This window comes from Vigna unguiculata, chromosome 10 (assembly GCF_037176805.1).
Source record: "Vigna unguiculata cultivar grain cowpea cultivar isolate G323 ecotype 2 chromosome 10, ASM3717680v1, whole genome shotgun sequence".
Taxonomy (NCBI): Eukaryota; Viridiplantae; Streptophyta; class Magnoliopsida; order Fabales; family Fabaceae; genus Vigna; species Vigna unguiculata.
The window spans coordinates 5472313-5487461 of NC_140801.1; the positions used below are offsets into that span (position 1 = coordinate 5472313).

General features: G+C 29.9%; 2 protein-coding genes across 2 annotated transcripts; one reads left to right on the forward strand and one right to left on the reverse strand.

Annotated features, from left to right (window-relative positions):
* Positions 1 to 393: 393 nt before the first annotated feature.
* Positions 394 to 4864, forward strand: LOC114165987 (phosphoserine aminotransferase, putative (DUF760)). Its single transcript, XM_028050635.2, has 2 exons — positions 394 to 941; positions 3889 to 4864. Exons 1-2 carry the CDS (start codon positions 553 to 555, stop codon positions 4670 to 4672), a joined length of 1173 nt encoding a protein of 390 aa, XP_027906436.1. The 5' UTR covers positions 394 to 552; the 3' UTR covers positions 4673 to 4864.
* A 6219-nt stretch (positions 4865 to 11083) lies between these two features.
* LOC114167604 (MLP-like protein 43) lies at positions 11084 to 11985 on the reverse strand. Its single transcript, XM_028052710.2, has 2 exons — positions 11733 to 11985; positions 11084 to 11593 (listed from the first exon to the last, which is right to left on the reverse strand). Exons 1-2 carry the CDS (start codon positions 11917 to 11919, stop codon positions 11322 to 11324), a joined length of 459 nt encoding a protein of 152 aa, XP_027908511.1. The 5' UTR covers positions 11920 to 11985; the 3' UTR covers positions 11084 to 11321.
* Between the last annotated feature and the right edge of the window lie 3164 nt (positions 11986 to 15149).

Consider the following 15149-nt stretch of genomic DNA (forward strand, 5'->3'; position numbering starts at 1 on the left):
CTACTTAACTTTCTCCAATACTACACAATTTCATCTTTTAAATATTATAATATGATTTAATGTCAAATCATTAATTTAAAAAATTCATTATTAAATAATAAAATTAATTTGAGTATCAGTCATTAAGTGTATCAATTTGACTTCTTATTATTGAAACTTTTATGCATGATGAGTCATGATCCTTCTTTTTTTTCTATTGAAGAGTTAAATTAAAATTACCTCATAAGTTGAAAAAACAAAATCCAAATTGGCATTTTAACAAAAAAAGAAAAAAATACCTAAGATATTTTATCAGAAAAGGAAAAAGAAAAAGAAAAAAGATACCCAAGATATTTTAGTTTACTTCTCTTCACTTGTGAATTGAAGAATCTTATCTCAACCTGTTATTGCAGTACTCAAACAATACATAACCAAACCAACTTTGTTTAACACAACAACACATCACAGTGACACCAACCACTCTCTTTCTCTTTTTCTCTCTCTCACACACACACAAATTCTCTCTAATCTTGTTGCTTCATTCATCAATTCAACTTCTCTGTTGTTTGTTTGATGGAAAACTGTCTCATCCACCACCACCATCACACACTCCTCACTCTACCATCATCATCTCATAAACCCCACTTCAGATTCTTCACAAGGCCTGATTTTGGTGGCGGTGGTGGTGCTTTTCCTGTTTCTTCCTCTTGTTTGTCACACCACAGGCGTAGACCCTTCATCAGAGCAAGTGCTGGAGCCACCCCATGTGAGTTTAGCAGCCTGAACTCTCCTTTGGAGCCCCGTTCCATGGTGGGGAAGTTCCTCAGTGGCGTGCTTCAGAACCACCCTCAGATGTTCCATGTTGCTGTTGGGGAAGAGCTCAAGCTCTTGGCTGAGGATCGTGATGCGGCACATGCTCGCATGGTGCTTGGTTCTGTCACTGATGAGGCCTTGCTGCACAGGTTGGTTGGTGGATTATAAGGTTTTTTATACCCTTTATTTTATTTTTTCCTTTTGGAAGTTGTTTTGGTGTGATTTATGAAGTTTGAATTTCATGTGGCTTGTTGGGGATTTTGGCATGTTATTAGTCAAATTGTATTTAAGGATTCTATTCTGTCATGAGTTTACATGAAAATCTGATCTGTGCTGAGGTTTTAAATTGTGGTTGCGGCGGTTTCATCCTTGATATTGCGAGAAAGTGCTGATAAAAGTGGCTGATGTGGCGGAGACCCAGAAAACTTGATGAGATACTTGATATTGGGGGAAATTGGTGATAAATGTGGCTGATGTGGCGGAAACTGCAAAAACCTTTGTTTTGCGTCCATAATTGTTGTTCTGGACCACTCTTTACAATCTTCACATGTTACTTTATGATATGTGTGACTTCAATGAGGAAATTTTGGTCATTCAATGTGTAAAGTTACGAACCTTGCATCTGGGGTTTTGTTAATAGATGTATGTGGATGCGTAAGTGCGGTAAACAAATTGTGTTTTCCTGATTAATTAGGGGGGGTTTATCTTGTTTTTTGGGTAAATTTCTTGATTTTATCTTAAAGGGAAAGAACTTTGAACTCAATTTTCTAGACATGCAGTGAACTAACCATACTGTGAACCTTAATTAGCTTCATTTGATTTCTTTTGTGGTTTACATGTTTTACTTTTGTAGATAAAACACCTTTTTTGGAGTGTAAGGGAAACTATAACTGATCCATAAAAGATGTTTTAAGCAACAGAGAAAACAGGAAAGATTGGTTGGAAAAGAAAGAATCAGGAAGGCAGCTTATCTCAGATGGAAAATCTTAAAACATTCATACAAAGAATGCTAAAGAAGCCTTCAAAAATGAAGACCTTATCCTGTTAAAAAATTTCATGACCAAGTGATGTTCTTGAAGATGCTAGCATGACACTCCAAATCTCTAATCATATAGGGCTTAGCTTGTAGTGCAGTTTCGTAACAAAGTTCTAGCTTACAGATTTTACCTTTGTAGCTGAGCATTTGAACCAGTCCAAGATAAAGAATGTAATTATTATCATCGAGAACTACTGAACTTTGTTCTACGGGAAAGTAAAAAGCTTAGACATAGTGTCTTGCTGCTACTGAGCTAGAATGGTAAATGGTACTCACCAGGGAATGCTTGGCCAGAGACATAATCAATGGGATGGGTCTAATACGGATCAAGAATTTATGTTTACCGGAAAATTCAGACAAAATTCACTGTTTTTATGATTCTAATGATTCCTAAAGCAGTGAATAGCTTCTGGGTCCTGGTAGAGGCTGAGGAACAATAATAGGAATTGTCATTTCAGGTAACCTAAGTTTGGCATACAATGGTCTCTACACGGGGTTCATAGAGAGGCCTGTTTCGGGTTTTTTCTTTTTCTTTTCTTTGCAAGGTAACACAGGAGACTGTACGCAAAATACAATCACAATGTTTTATAGCTGTCTTAACTCCGTAGTCATTATCAATTCAGGGATGAGTATAATAGTATTATCTAGTTTTACTGAATCAGAGATTGTGTTTTTGCAGCTTATATAGGACGTGAAAGGTACAGCAAATAGTTCAATGAACATGTGATTGTCTTCTTGTAACTTAGTATTTATCCTCCTTCCACCAAATGATGTATGTATTTTGGAAAACAAGCTTTTATGGAACCATAGAACATTTGTATTATAGAACTGTCACATTTTACGTGGGTTGTCAACAGGTTATTTTGGTTAAAATTTTCTAAGCGCTTGTAAACATATTAGAAGAGCTTGCCAACTATATATTGATATCTGCCATGCATGTTTTCCCGCCTTATTTTCTTATGTATTAATATAAAATATTAAAAACTTCAGAGATTTCACTCTATTAGAAATTGTGCTGCATCCACCATTTGTTTGATGTTCTGTTGGTAGCACAATTGGACATTTCCTTTCTGACTTTCTTTTATTTTCTTATGATTGTCTTCAAATCCCCAAATTGTGACCAGCATTCTGTTTGTCAATCTTATAATCCGAGAATAGTTTAGCATCAAGGACTAGTTTTTGGTTCATACCTTAATGCCTTGGCTCTGGACATTCTTAAACGGAACATCCAAAAATAGAGCCATTGTGTCATTGCATTCATTTTACAAATGATATAATGATAGTTGATGAATCAAGAAAAGTACTAAATTTGAACTTCATTGTAGAGTGAACAAGCTTTCGTATCAAGTTTATTTTGATCAAGTAGGAGTAAGGCAAAGCCTAAGGAATGTAAGGTCAGTAAGATCTGGATTCATGATCGTTTGGAGAGGTGAAAACTATGGATTGTATCATACCACAACTTGCACGGTTTGGTCATCATTCCTGGTCTATAGCTAAACCAAACTTTCTCGGATCCTTCTTGATTGTTTTGCACTCCCTAACATTTTGTGGAGAACTATTTGTTCCAAAAAGTAGTGGCCTTTTTCCTGTTACACATAGAGATTTAGAGGCTGACAAATCAATGGTTACATGATTTTAAGTTGGAGATTTAAAATCTTCTTATCTGTTGACAATAAAGCTTCTCACTTCTTAATGGGAGCAGAGGATAGCTGACAACTTTTGGCTCCCTCGGAAACCTTCAAATACAATGTACTAGCTTTTATGAGATTTTAGATGCTTGAACTTTTGCTGACGGCCATTTCCTTTCACCACTTTGACCTGAATTGCCCTGTAATATTTTTTACATTGTTTTAATTGGAGTTAAATATTGATGGTCTTTTCAGATATGAAGCAGTATCTGCATGATTAAATGAATCCAGGTATTGCCTGGCATCAAGTCATGCGTTGGAATGAAATAAACAGAACAGTTAAACCTTCGTCTTAAATTCCTCAGTAGCTGCATAACAAACTTGTAGATATCCATTGAAAAGATGTTGACTTGAACCTTTTCTGAATGTCAGGAGGATTGCACAACTAAAAGAGAATCAATGTCAAATTGCTGTAGAAGATGTTATGTACTTGCTGATTTTTTACAAGTTTTCTGAGATCAGGGTCCCTTTGGTACCAAAACTTTCTAGTTGCCTTTACAATGGCAGGCTAGAGATATTGCCTTCTAAGGACTGGGAACTAGAGTCTATTCATAGCTTGGAAGTTTTGGATATGATAAGGGAACACATAACTACTGTAACTGGCTTGAAAGCAAAATCTAGTGTAACTGAGTGTTGGGCAACAACCCAAGTTAGACAATTCTTACTTGCCCGAGTTTATGTTGCCTCCATATTATATGGTTACTTTTTGAAGTCAGTTTCATTGAGGTACCACCTAGAACGAAATCTATCTTTGGCTGACCATGATATTCACCTTGGTCATAGGACTTCCCTTATGTGTTCTTATGGATTAAAAGATGCCATCTTTGGCCACTTGAGTAACATGCCATCCTTAGGGCAAGGGTTAATCAGGCCAGAAGAGGAGGTTGAGGACTTAAAATGTTATGTTATGAGCTTTCATCCTGGATCATTGCAGAGATGTGCCAGATTGAGATCTAAGGAGGCTGTGAATTTGGTTGGTAGTTATAGTTGTGCACTCTTTAACAACAATGAATCAGGTTCGTTTGAGAATGATGATGTTATTTTGACTTCATTTTCTAGCTTGAAGAGACTAGTCTTGGAAGCTGTTGCCTTTGGATCTTTCCTGTGGGAGACAGAAGATTACATTGACAATGTCTATAAGCTTAAGGAAGACTAAGTAGTGTAAGGGCACTAGTAGCCAAAATATTTCTGAGTTGTGAAGCGAATTCTCCTTGTATATAGAGTGAGTTTTGGAGTTATGTTTATATTGTATATATAGTACACCTTTACTCTATATAATGTAAAGCTCTAGTGCTTGCACTTTCTAAGTTGATAGATATTTTGAACAGTACAAAGTTGTTTGGATCAATATCTTTTGAATATTTACCAAGTTTTTACATTATCACACTAGAGAAAAGAACTTTGCAATTCCTCGTTTGCACAGGATTAGAATTAGTTTCCTTAAGTTCTTTTTGTATTGTTCTTCAATCAAATTGAAATTTCATTCAATGCAAATGTTTATTATGCAGATTGCTGAGGTGAAACTTCAGTTTTGATTTGATAATGATACCAAAAACACTTCTGGAAATGAATACAAGTTTTTTCATTTACATGAATGTCTTGACACAGGTTGCATATAATACTGCAGAAGTTATGCATCTTCAAGTTTAGAATTGTTTATGTTTGAACTCCTCTAATAACGTGTGCCTCCAGGGATGAGTTAGTGAAGCTTAAGAGTTCAACAATTCTTTCACATGTCATGGTGAAACTTATCAGTATTTCCATTACTTCAAGTAATATGGACTTGTTTGATGAGAAGATGATTCAGTTTTTTCCTTTTTTACTTTTATTAATAATCACATAAATGTCACTTTAATTTTACTATGATTTTACTTGTTTACAGATTTTTCTACTAAAATTTTTTCTGAGGATTAACTGAAGGTCTATACTGTCTCAAACTCAAGGTCTAAACTGTACACCATTAGTGAATAAACAGTGATTTTCACAGGCACTACATGTATGGTGGAATTGCTTCAAAATCTTTACTAAAGAGTGATTCATCTGAAGTTAAGTATTTGATTTTTCATTGTGTTTATTTTTAATTATTCCTTACAAATATTCCAAGAAGATGTACATAACAACTAATCTATGAACTTATTGCAAGCATATTTTTGTAACCAAATGGCCAAAGCAATAGTGTATTTCTCATATTAAACATTCATAGAATTGTAACTTTTACATTCTTGAAAAATCCAATATTATGTTATAGTAAACCTTTTAGATGCTTTTATTTTTCTTGGTCAAATCTTCCTCCATCAAGCTTTTGATGCAGTGTTGGTTTTTCTAAGGACCTTATTGTTGAAGATGATAATGGAAGTAATAAATTTGCTAGGCCTTGCAGTGTTTGGATCTTCTTAAAGAGGGCATCACATGATCAATATTTGTTACTGGATATTTGGTTGTGATTCTTGCAGGAATTAAAGATCTCGTTTGAAGATTGTTTGAAAGATCAATTTGACAGAGTATTTAAGAGAGTTCACCAAATTTGTAGTTTTTAATGCATTTAATTTAATGATAGGAGTTTTGTTTTAAAAAGTGTTTTTCTAACATTTTCTAAAGATCATTGTACATAATTTTTTCTCAAGTTTTTGTTCTGTAAGAAAAAATAGTTAGCACTTGAGCACCGACTAAATAGTAAATCACACTTTTAATAATCTTTATTAATAGAGACACATTTAGTGTCAATTCATATAAATAGGATTTTATTTAATTTTAATTATTTAATATTTATTTTATTCTCTTATAAATTATAAGATTTTATAAAATTGAGTTAGAATTAAATCTACTGCTCAAACAATTTAATATATAACTCTTTTAAACTAAAATGACCTTTTTTCACTATTTTCTTTATTAAGATAGAGGAATTAAAATATAATCCCATCTCATTAAATTATAAGGTGATAATCTTATTTCTTGTTGATATAAATTCTCTAATAATTTATATTAAAAGTTAATTCTAAGAAATCGACGTTAATAAAACCTTTTTATTAAAATTGTTGAACAAACTCGTAAATAAAAAAAAAATGATTATAATTTTCATTGCAAACTTAATCATACTACAAAATACATATGAAGTAATGGATGTCTTCATTTTTATTAAACATTCTTTCCACTAAAAACTATTTGTAAATATTTAACCAGAATCCATGAACATAATACACTACAATAAAAATCACTTTAGACAACAACATAAAATTATGATTTAAATTATAAAAACCATGGTCTAAAGATTAGACCACATTTTTTAGATGTAGTATAGGTGAGTGTGGTGATAGGTAATAGACAACGATTTTTAGTACGACAATGTTTTTGAAACCGTTGCTTAAAATCCTTACAATAGACAACAATTTTTCAGATTGATTTTAGACCTCACTTATATTTTTAGACCACATTTTTAATGGTTTTGTCCACATAGTTTAAAGCAACAGTTGTATAATCATGGGCTTTCATGATATTTATACAACATTTATAAAAATGTTGTTTATTATATGTTTAGGCCATATTTATTTAGTCGTTATCTAATTTAGTGTGGTCTAAACTACAAAATGTTGTAATGATATAATTATGTATTATAATATGAGAAAAGAAGATATTAATAACATAATTGAAGAAAATACTAAGAAAGTCACTTTCTATTAATATTTATTTTATTAACAAGTATCTAAATTGTCAGTTTTTTTAATTTGAATTTTTTCTTTTTCACTTTTTGTTGTCACATATTTCTAGATAAATAATTTACGCTTAAATCATAATTTATATTTAAATTATTAACTCTTTTTAGTATAATTATTCAATCATTTAATATAATTTTTAATTATTTAATCTATTATCCAAAAAATACATTTTTATCCATGTTTATTTTGTTGACAAATATTTAAATTCTCAGTTTTTTGTCATTTGAAACTTTTTATTTATTTATTTTTTGTTGTCACGTGTCTAAAAAGAGATAATTTTTGTTTTTATCCATGATTTATATTTAAAATTAATTTTTTTATAATTACTTGATCATTTAATATAATATTTAATTATTTGGTTATTTAATATATTTTACGTTTATTTCAGAAAATAATACAATTTAAATAAATTAATTATTTTTTCTATACTACTTTTTTCTTTTATGATATTTCATTACTTAGTCTTTGAGAATTAAAAAATAATATCTTAAGAGTGATAATTTTAAATAATGAGATCTATTATTTTAATAATATAACCATAATTATAAATAGAAATTTCATAAAAAATCTCATTATTTAAAAACATCTTATCTATCTAAAAACCTCTTTTTTAGAGTTCTTTCATCTCTTCAAGTTTCTTGACTTTGTAATCATCTGTTTGAAAACTAGAGACTGCTTGTGTGATCCTCGCATTGAGATCTTCAAATTCATCCGATCGATTTCTCAAATTGAGTAAATTAAATTTCAGCTCATCATTTGGTGTGTTTTTATCATCTTGCATGTGTATCTCTTTGAGATTGCATATGACTCTATTGTCTTCTGTTTGATTCTCTATTGATCAAGGATCTTGAGGATATGATTTGATCATTTTGTGGTGTATCTGTGTGTAGATAGAGTACCTTGGAGCTTAGGGAAGGTTGTGGTGTTTTTAGAGCCAATCCAACTTTACTCAAGTAAAGGAAGCTAATTAGACTTTGTTTGTCTTGTATGAATATTGAATTGGTTTGACTTTCTTAGATTTGATGATGAAATTTGATTTTTAACATGAAACTATGTAGCAAATTGGTGTTGATTCTAATGTTGACTGTTTGATTGAATATGTGTAATTGATAATGTGCTTAGATTCCTTCATGATGGTGTTTTATGTAAATGGAACTCTGGTGTGACTTGGGAAAGTGTAAAATCCTTAAGTTAATTATCTGGACTTAGAAACGCATAATTCTACAGAATTGGAATTTGCACAATTATGCAAAAATTTTGTTCTGCAGAATTTTGTTCTACAGAATTATGCAGACTCCTTGGGTGAGTTATGCGTTAGGGGCTCCCTCATTTGGGAGTCGTTAGGCAAGCATAACTTGTTGGGCGAATTAAGGGGGATTACTTTTCCTAGAGTCCCAGTGGTAAATTTGTTGAGCGAGCAATCTCGTCGCTAGTCGAAAGTGTAGTCTTCGTGCAACGAAAAGATGTGCTTGTTGGGCGAGTTGATCAAACTTAAGAAAGACTTGCTAATTTATTTTGGAAAATGTTGTTTAATATGGAGATAAATGTTATTGATATTTGAACTAGTGATATGTTTGTGAGCATGGAAAGTGGCTAAGCAAATGAATTTCAAGGGAAATTCTAGTATGATGGTGTTTTAGTGTATGCCTTGATATAATAGATGTCTAGTTAGGAAGGTATTCTGAACTCTAATAATCGTTCACACTCATATAGAATAGAATGAATTATGTGGTGAGAGTGACATGAGATCCTAGTCTTGGAACGTATTGGGCCTAAGACATTATAGGATTAGTCTTATGTATGGTTGGCTGATAACCCCTTTGGTCTAGACTTTCCAAAGTTTAGAAACCATCATAGGTGCATACTTTCTTAGAATTCTATATCAAGTGCATCATCCAGATAATCAGTCTTGAGTCAATTGATTTGTATAATTTGATATAGTGGTGTGATTTATATTATATGAGTATAATGTTTATGTGTGATATAATTGGATATGAAAATGTTTTAAAAATTTTAGCTTACCCTTCTCTTGGTTGTTGTGTTTGTTTTCTTGGTTGCTTTCTTTTGCAATGATCACCGAATGGTGAAAGCAGAGGAGCCTATAGGTGTGGAGACCAGAGTGATGGATGAGAGTATGAGGGCTTAGTAGTCCTAGAATTCAAGTTGCATATATCCACTTTATTTTGATGTGTTGTTTATAATATATTTATAGTTATTTCTTTTGGATAACTGTATAAGTATTTTATACTCCTTAACTATCTGTTTTGTGTTATTAGAATATCTAATATTTTATTTAGTAGTTATGTTATTAAATGAGATGTTACATAATCATTTAATAAAATTAAATTTAAAAAATATATTTTAATTTTATTTTGTAAAATACTATCATTTAAAAAAATAATAATAATAGTTTTATTTTAAAAAACTATCAACAATAAACCATATTTATATTAAGTTATAATATAGATATTTTTTATCATTGAATATTCCTCATATCTTATATCTTACTGTGTAATATTTAAATTGATATTACCTAATAAATAATTACATTGAACACATGTACGAAGGATTCTGTATAAATATTGTATTTAGTTGTTGATTTCAAAAGTTTAATATATATATATATATATTAATTTAATTTTTTTTACATGTGTTACTTCACATTTATGTTACATGACAAGGTCAGTGTATCGTGACAGTAGCAAGGTAATCTGGTACTGCCACATGGGTAGAGTCTTAATTTAGTCCCTACATTTATTTTTAAGATTCAATTTAGTTTTAATTTTTGTAAAAACGTAGCAATATTGTCTCTCTTTAAGTTGATAAAAAATTAATTTTGTATAAATTTTATGGTGATATTTTTACTAAAATTTACATTTTCATTAAATATTTTTGGAAATATATATTTAAGTATGTATTTTTAATGAATATATACTTTACGTATTTTTGTATGGCTTATCCTTTGTGTTTTTTTAGATGCTATATCTTTTGTAATTTTACAAAATCTACTATTTACATCTTTATATACATATCGACTTTCTTAACCTATAAATAGATTTTCAGGTTGATTCTATTCAAAATTTAATTATAAAATTAAAAATGTTATTATATTTTCCTCAAGCACTAAATATTTTTTAATATAATACATATTTAAATATATTTCAACATGATATATTTACTAATGTAAAAGGTAGAAACATGTCGTGGTACAATCTATGATAGAGCCTACGGTTGAGCTTGTGGTTCAATTTTGTATGATGCAACATGGTGTGGTACAACTTATTGCTCGGTCATAGTCTGAGTCAGTGCTGGTTAAGCATGATAATATTATGTTGTGAATAAATATTCTATTGTTAAGAATCTAGATGGTGGTGTTCTAATAGAATCTGGTTCCTTGGGTAGTATGTCTTTTTTTGTGGATGTTACTCTCATTGTCAATAGTTTGTAGGGTTTACAATAATTATATTCAACTCATAATAGTTCTTATGCAATTTCTAATTTTTTGATGTCTAAGGAAACTCATTTTAAAAAGAAATTGACAATAACTTCTAAATGGACTAATATGCTTGATCAGAAGATTATAATACCAGAGAAGATGATGAGCTAATTTAAACTACAAGAAAACCTGGTAGGAATAGGTTAAAGAATGTTTCTATTATGAATTGGTCAGTAACATTATCTACCTAAATTTTGCTTACCAAAGAAATTGGTTTCTAGATTGGTTTCTAAATAATTAATTAGAAACTAATTTAATGACTAATTTACAAGTTCACTATAGAATTGAAATTTATGCTTAAAGTCCAACTCTTAACGATGAACATTATAAAAAAAAAAAAGTGACAAAAGAATATATATTTTTGCACGAATAATAAATATGGATTATATTGAACACTTGAACATACAATAATCAGGTTCACATGACCCACATGCATATCCAAGTTTATTCCACACAAAGGAAGGGTCTACATAACCATCCTTTGTCAAACTCCACACAGATATATATTGTTATACATATAAGCACTTAACAAGGCTAAGGCCATTGTTTCTTCTTCTTCTTATTATTATTTTAATTTTGTGCTTAACTTTTTGGAGCTATGCGATGCGAAGATGAGCATCAATGTGTCTAGTGAATGTGTGCAGGTATTCGACGTAGCCATAAGGAGGATCAACTTCCTCACTAACCCTCTCATATTCAACGGTCCATATGATAATAGCACCACCACTGTTCTTATGAATTGTTTGAAATACGAACTTGAAGAGCTTGAACTGGGGATCAAGATCTCCATCGAAAAGCTTGTACGTGATTCTTTTGTTTGCTTCATCAACACATTCAATACTCTCCAGACATGTTGTCACCTTACCCTCTGTTCTTTCTCAAAATCAAAAACCGATATCACAATTATGCAACAGATAAAGAAATCAACTTACACTATGGTATAAATATTAGTAGTTAGTATTTTTTCAGTGGAGAGTTCTTAACAAGATTATTAGAAATTTCGTTACCTATGGTATAAGTCCAGTGTTTGATGGAGTCGGTGTGGTGCCAGTCTTCACCACGATGCAGCTTGGTTCCATGGACTCTATCACTAAGGTTTTGAACATGGTGGAGTTGCGTTGAAAAGAGGTTGAACCACTTTGCAGCAGTTGCATGAACCCCAATTTCAGAGGTGATTTTACCAGCAAGTGTCATGATGATGAATGAAGAAGGAAGTAGTAGAAGAAACAAATGAACAGAGAAAGATGGAGATTATGAATTGTATTTCCACCATATCCCTCTTATATAGAGCATAATTTATCAACTCCTCCAAACCAATTAAACTATGGGGTCCATTTTCAAAAGGAAATTCCTAATCAAATTTTACTTTCAAACTCCAAACATAGAAATATATATATATATCCCAAAAGATAAGTGTGTAACCAAAATTGTAATTTTGGTATCTTATGATATGATTTTTCATTAGCAATAGGTCTAACTATTTAAGTTAAAAGATCACTTATTTTTTTCTAAAATTATACTAGATGTACTTACTTTTTCTTTAGTTTTAAAATTAGCATTTGGTAAAATAATCTTAATTTATTTTCTAATTTTTAAGTACAAGTTTATCTCAATTATGTTTTTAATGATTAATACTCCTTTTTATATATTTTTAACAAATGACGCTTATTTTTTTATTTAAAAATGCCATATTAATTTACATTTAAAAACAATATGAAAATATAAAAAAATTATTATATTGGCAAATAAAATAGGAAGTGGCAATTATTAAAAACATAAAGAAGTTATACTTTAAAATCATGAAGAAAATGAATATTCATTTTAAAAATACCCAGGAATGGCTATTGTTTTACAAAAGGAATAAAGAAGAAGAAGAATATATATTTTAAAATTAAAGGAGATATAAATGTCATCTAATATAATTTTTGAGAAGTGACAATAATTTTTATTTTTTATTTATAATTTTTGCCACTCGATATGTAATATTTAACATTATATTTGCTTTGCTTCAATGTGGTTTGTCACTTTTATAGAAAATTGTTGCTTAAGAAAGGGGAAGAGGACTGATTTGTGAAATGGTAAAATAATAAAAAATAAGGATCGTGCTATAAAATTGTTAATATTTTAATGAAACGAGGAGAATGATAAATTCCTTTTATCCAGAAAAAAGGATCATGAAAACATGTAACTTAAAAGATGAGAGCAAATGATTCATCTTTTTATACGAGAAGTACTGGAAATCGACCCATCAATCACTGCATCATTACGAATTGTGGTTGGTTTATGAAAAGAAGGAGAAAAACTTTATAAGATTTATGTCGTAGACAATGTGGATGTGAATATGACCTAATACATTCTAAACACGACACATTAGTTAGTGTGTATTTAGAACCGTAAATAATTCTTAGGCATAATAAAATTGATTTATGAAATAAAAATAAATAAAATCTTAGTAATTTGAAAAGAAAATTGACTCATACAGTATTGCAGTGGGCTGCTGTGATAGCTTTGAGAAACAGTCAAGACGAATATATTGATTTGTTTTTTCAAGTGTACATAATTCTATTTGTATAGAGTTTTTTATTTTTAAAGGTAATCATTCATTAATCGGTTACTTTGATTTTAGTGAAAAGAGAAAGATATAGTTAATATATTAGTTTATCTACTACGATAAATATCTTTATTATCTACACGAGCACTTATTAGGTAATAAATATATTTTTTTAGATAATTTGAATTTATTTATGAATTATTTACGAATAAATTTTATAAGTATCATGTTAATAGCTAATTTTATTTATGAAAATAAGTTGTAAATAATTTACTTACGATTATTATTTATGAATTCGAAGTGTTCATAATTATTTATAAAAATATTTATTGAAAACTTTTTCACAAAAATTTTCGTAGATAACTTACCTCCATATTTTATAAATAATTTATCTACAAATATTTTCGCTGATAACTTAAATAAAAGAAAATCAAATAATTGTAAGTTATAACCCGATGTCTCTGCAGAAAAGCAAATAATTGTAACCGTCATTAGTTAATTTATAAGTTACTTTATTTTTTATAATTGGTTTCATCTTCTCATACTAATTTACATGGGTTTGTTTAGGAAGTTTAATTTTTTATGAAGTTTCATTTCATTATTTACATGGATTTAGTTTGATCTCATGCTTATGTTTCTTTTCTTAATTCTTTCTAGCAAATTTTCATGCGATGAGAAGTTTAAAATATCAATCTAATTGAAATCATAGTATATAATGACATCGAGCATAAACATAGAAGAAAAAAATGGGTTGAAAATTCTTAATAAAAATGAAAATATTGAAATCGATTAACTTATCCACTTGTTCTTGCTGTATTTTAGTGATGTTTTACTTTGCAGGGACATAATCAACGTACATCAAACAAATGTTTAAGAGTAGAAATTATTTTATCTTATTCTAAATATTTTAAGATTAAATATGTTTTTAGTTCCTGAATTTTATTGAAATTCATTTTTGTCTGAATTTTTTATACATTTTGATTCCAAACTTTAAATATAAATGGATACAATCTTTTTAACTCAATTATATAATATTTTTTTTGCATTTCCCAACTGACATTAAAGCGAGAACGAGTCAAACATTACAAATAACTCAAATGCTAGCATGAAACACGTTTGATACATAAAAAAATTTAACATAAACAAGTCTACCAATAACATACATTAATAAGATGGCTTTATCAATATAAATTAGACAAGTCTGTCTGTACCCAAATTAGAAAAGTCTATTAATTTATCAATATAAATTAGACGAGTCTATTACCCTTCTCCTTTCTGTGCTTTGTTTTTTTGTGGTGTTTTCTTTTTTTTGTAATGATCATAAATTTTGTTGTGAGCAGACGAGGGAGCCCTTAATGATCGTTAGGATGGTGGAGATGCTACCGTTTAGATTAGGCATGTTGAATCTTGCTCTTTTGAGCATCTTTTGAAGAATTATTTATGTCTTTTATGCTCTAATGAGCAATCTTTTGCACAACTTTTTATGTCTTTAGTGGTGTTTCTCTTGGGTTGTTTTATGCCCACAATACTTTTGTTAATTCTAGTATATTTTGGATGACTATAATGGTTATTTCTAGTATACTTTCCTGTCTTTTGCTCTATTATATTATATTTATGTGATGTTTTATTTATTAGTTTTGAAATGGTTGAAATGCCAAAAGGGGGGGGGGGGTGAATTGGCTAGTTAAAAATTTAGGCTATCTTTGAAAGCTAAAAACCACCTTTAATTGAATCAATTAGATCACCAAGTTAGGATGCAAAAGCTATTGGACTGTATACTTTCAATCGGTCAAAAACAGAGTTAATCGATTGATTTTACTCAACAGATTATGTTCTGGTATAATCAACCGATTAAACAAAAAAACAGTCGACT

What these genes read in the sequence shown, in the direction of transcription:
- LOC114165987 (XM_028050635.2), top strand. Translation starts at nt 553, where the DNA reads ATGGAAAACTGTCTCATCCACCACCACCATCACACACTCCTCACTCTA. An exon ending in GATGAGGCCTTGCTGCACAG is followed by an intron (nt 942 to 3,888) that starts GTTGGTTGGTGG and finishes TCTGAATGTCAG; the next exon opens with GAGGATTGCACAACTAAAAG.
- LOC114167604 (XM_028052710.2), bottom strand. Translation starts at nt 11,919, where the DNA reads ATGACACTTGCTGGTAAAATCACCTCTGAAATTGGGGTTCATGCAACT. An exon ending in ACACTGGACTTATACCATAG is followed by an intron (nt 11,594 to 11,732) that starts GTAACGAAATTT and finishes GAGAAAGAACAG; the next exon opens with AGGGTAAGGTGACAACATGT.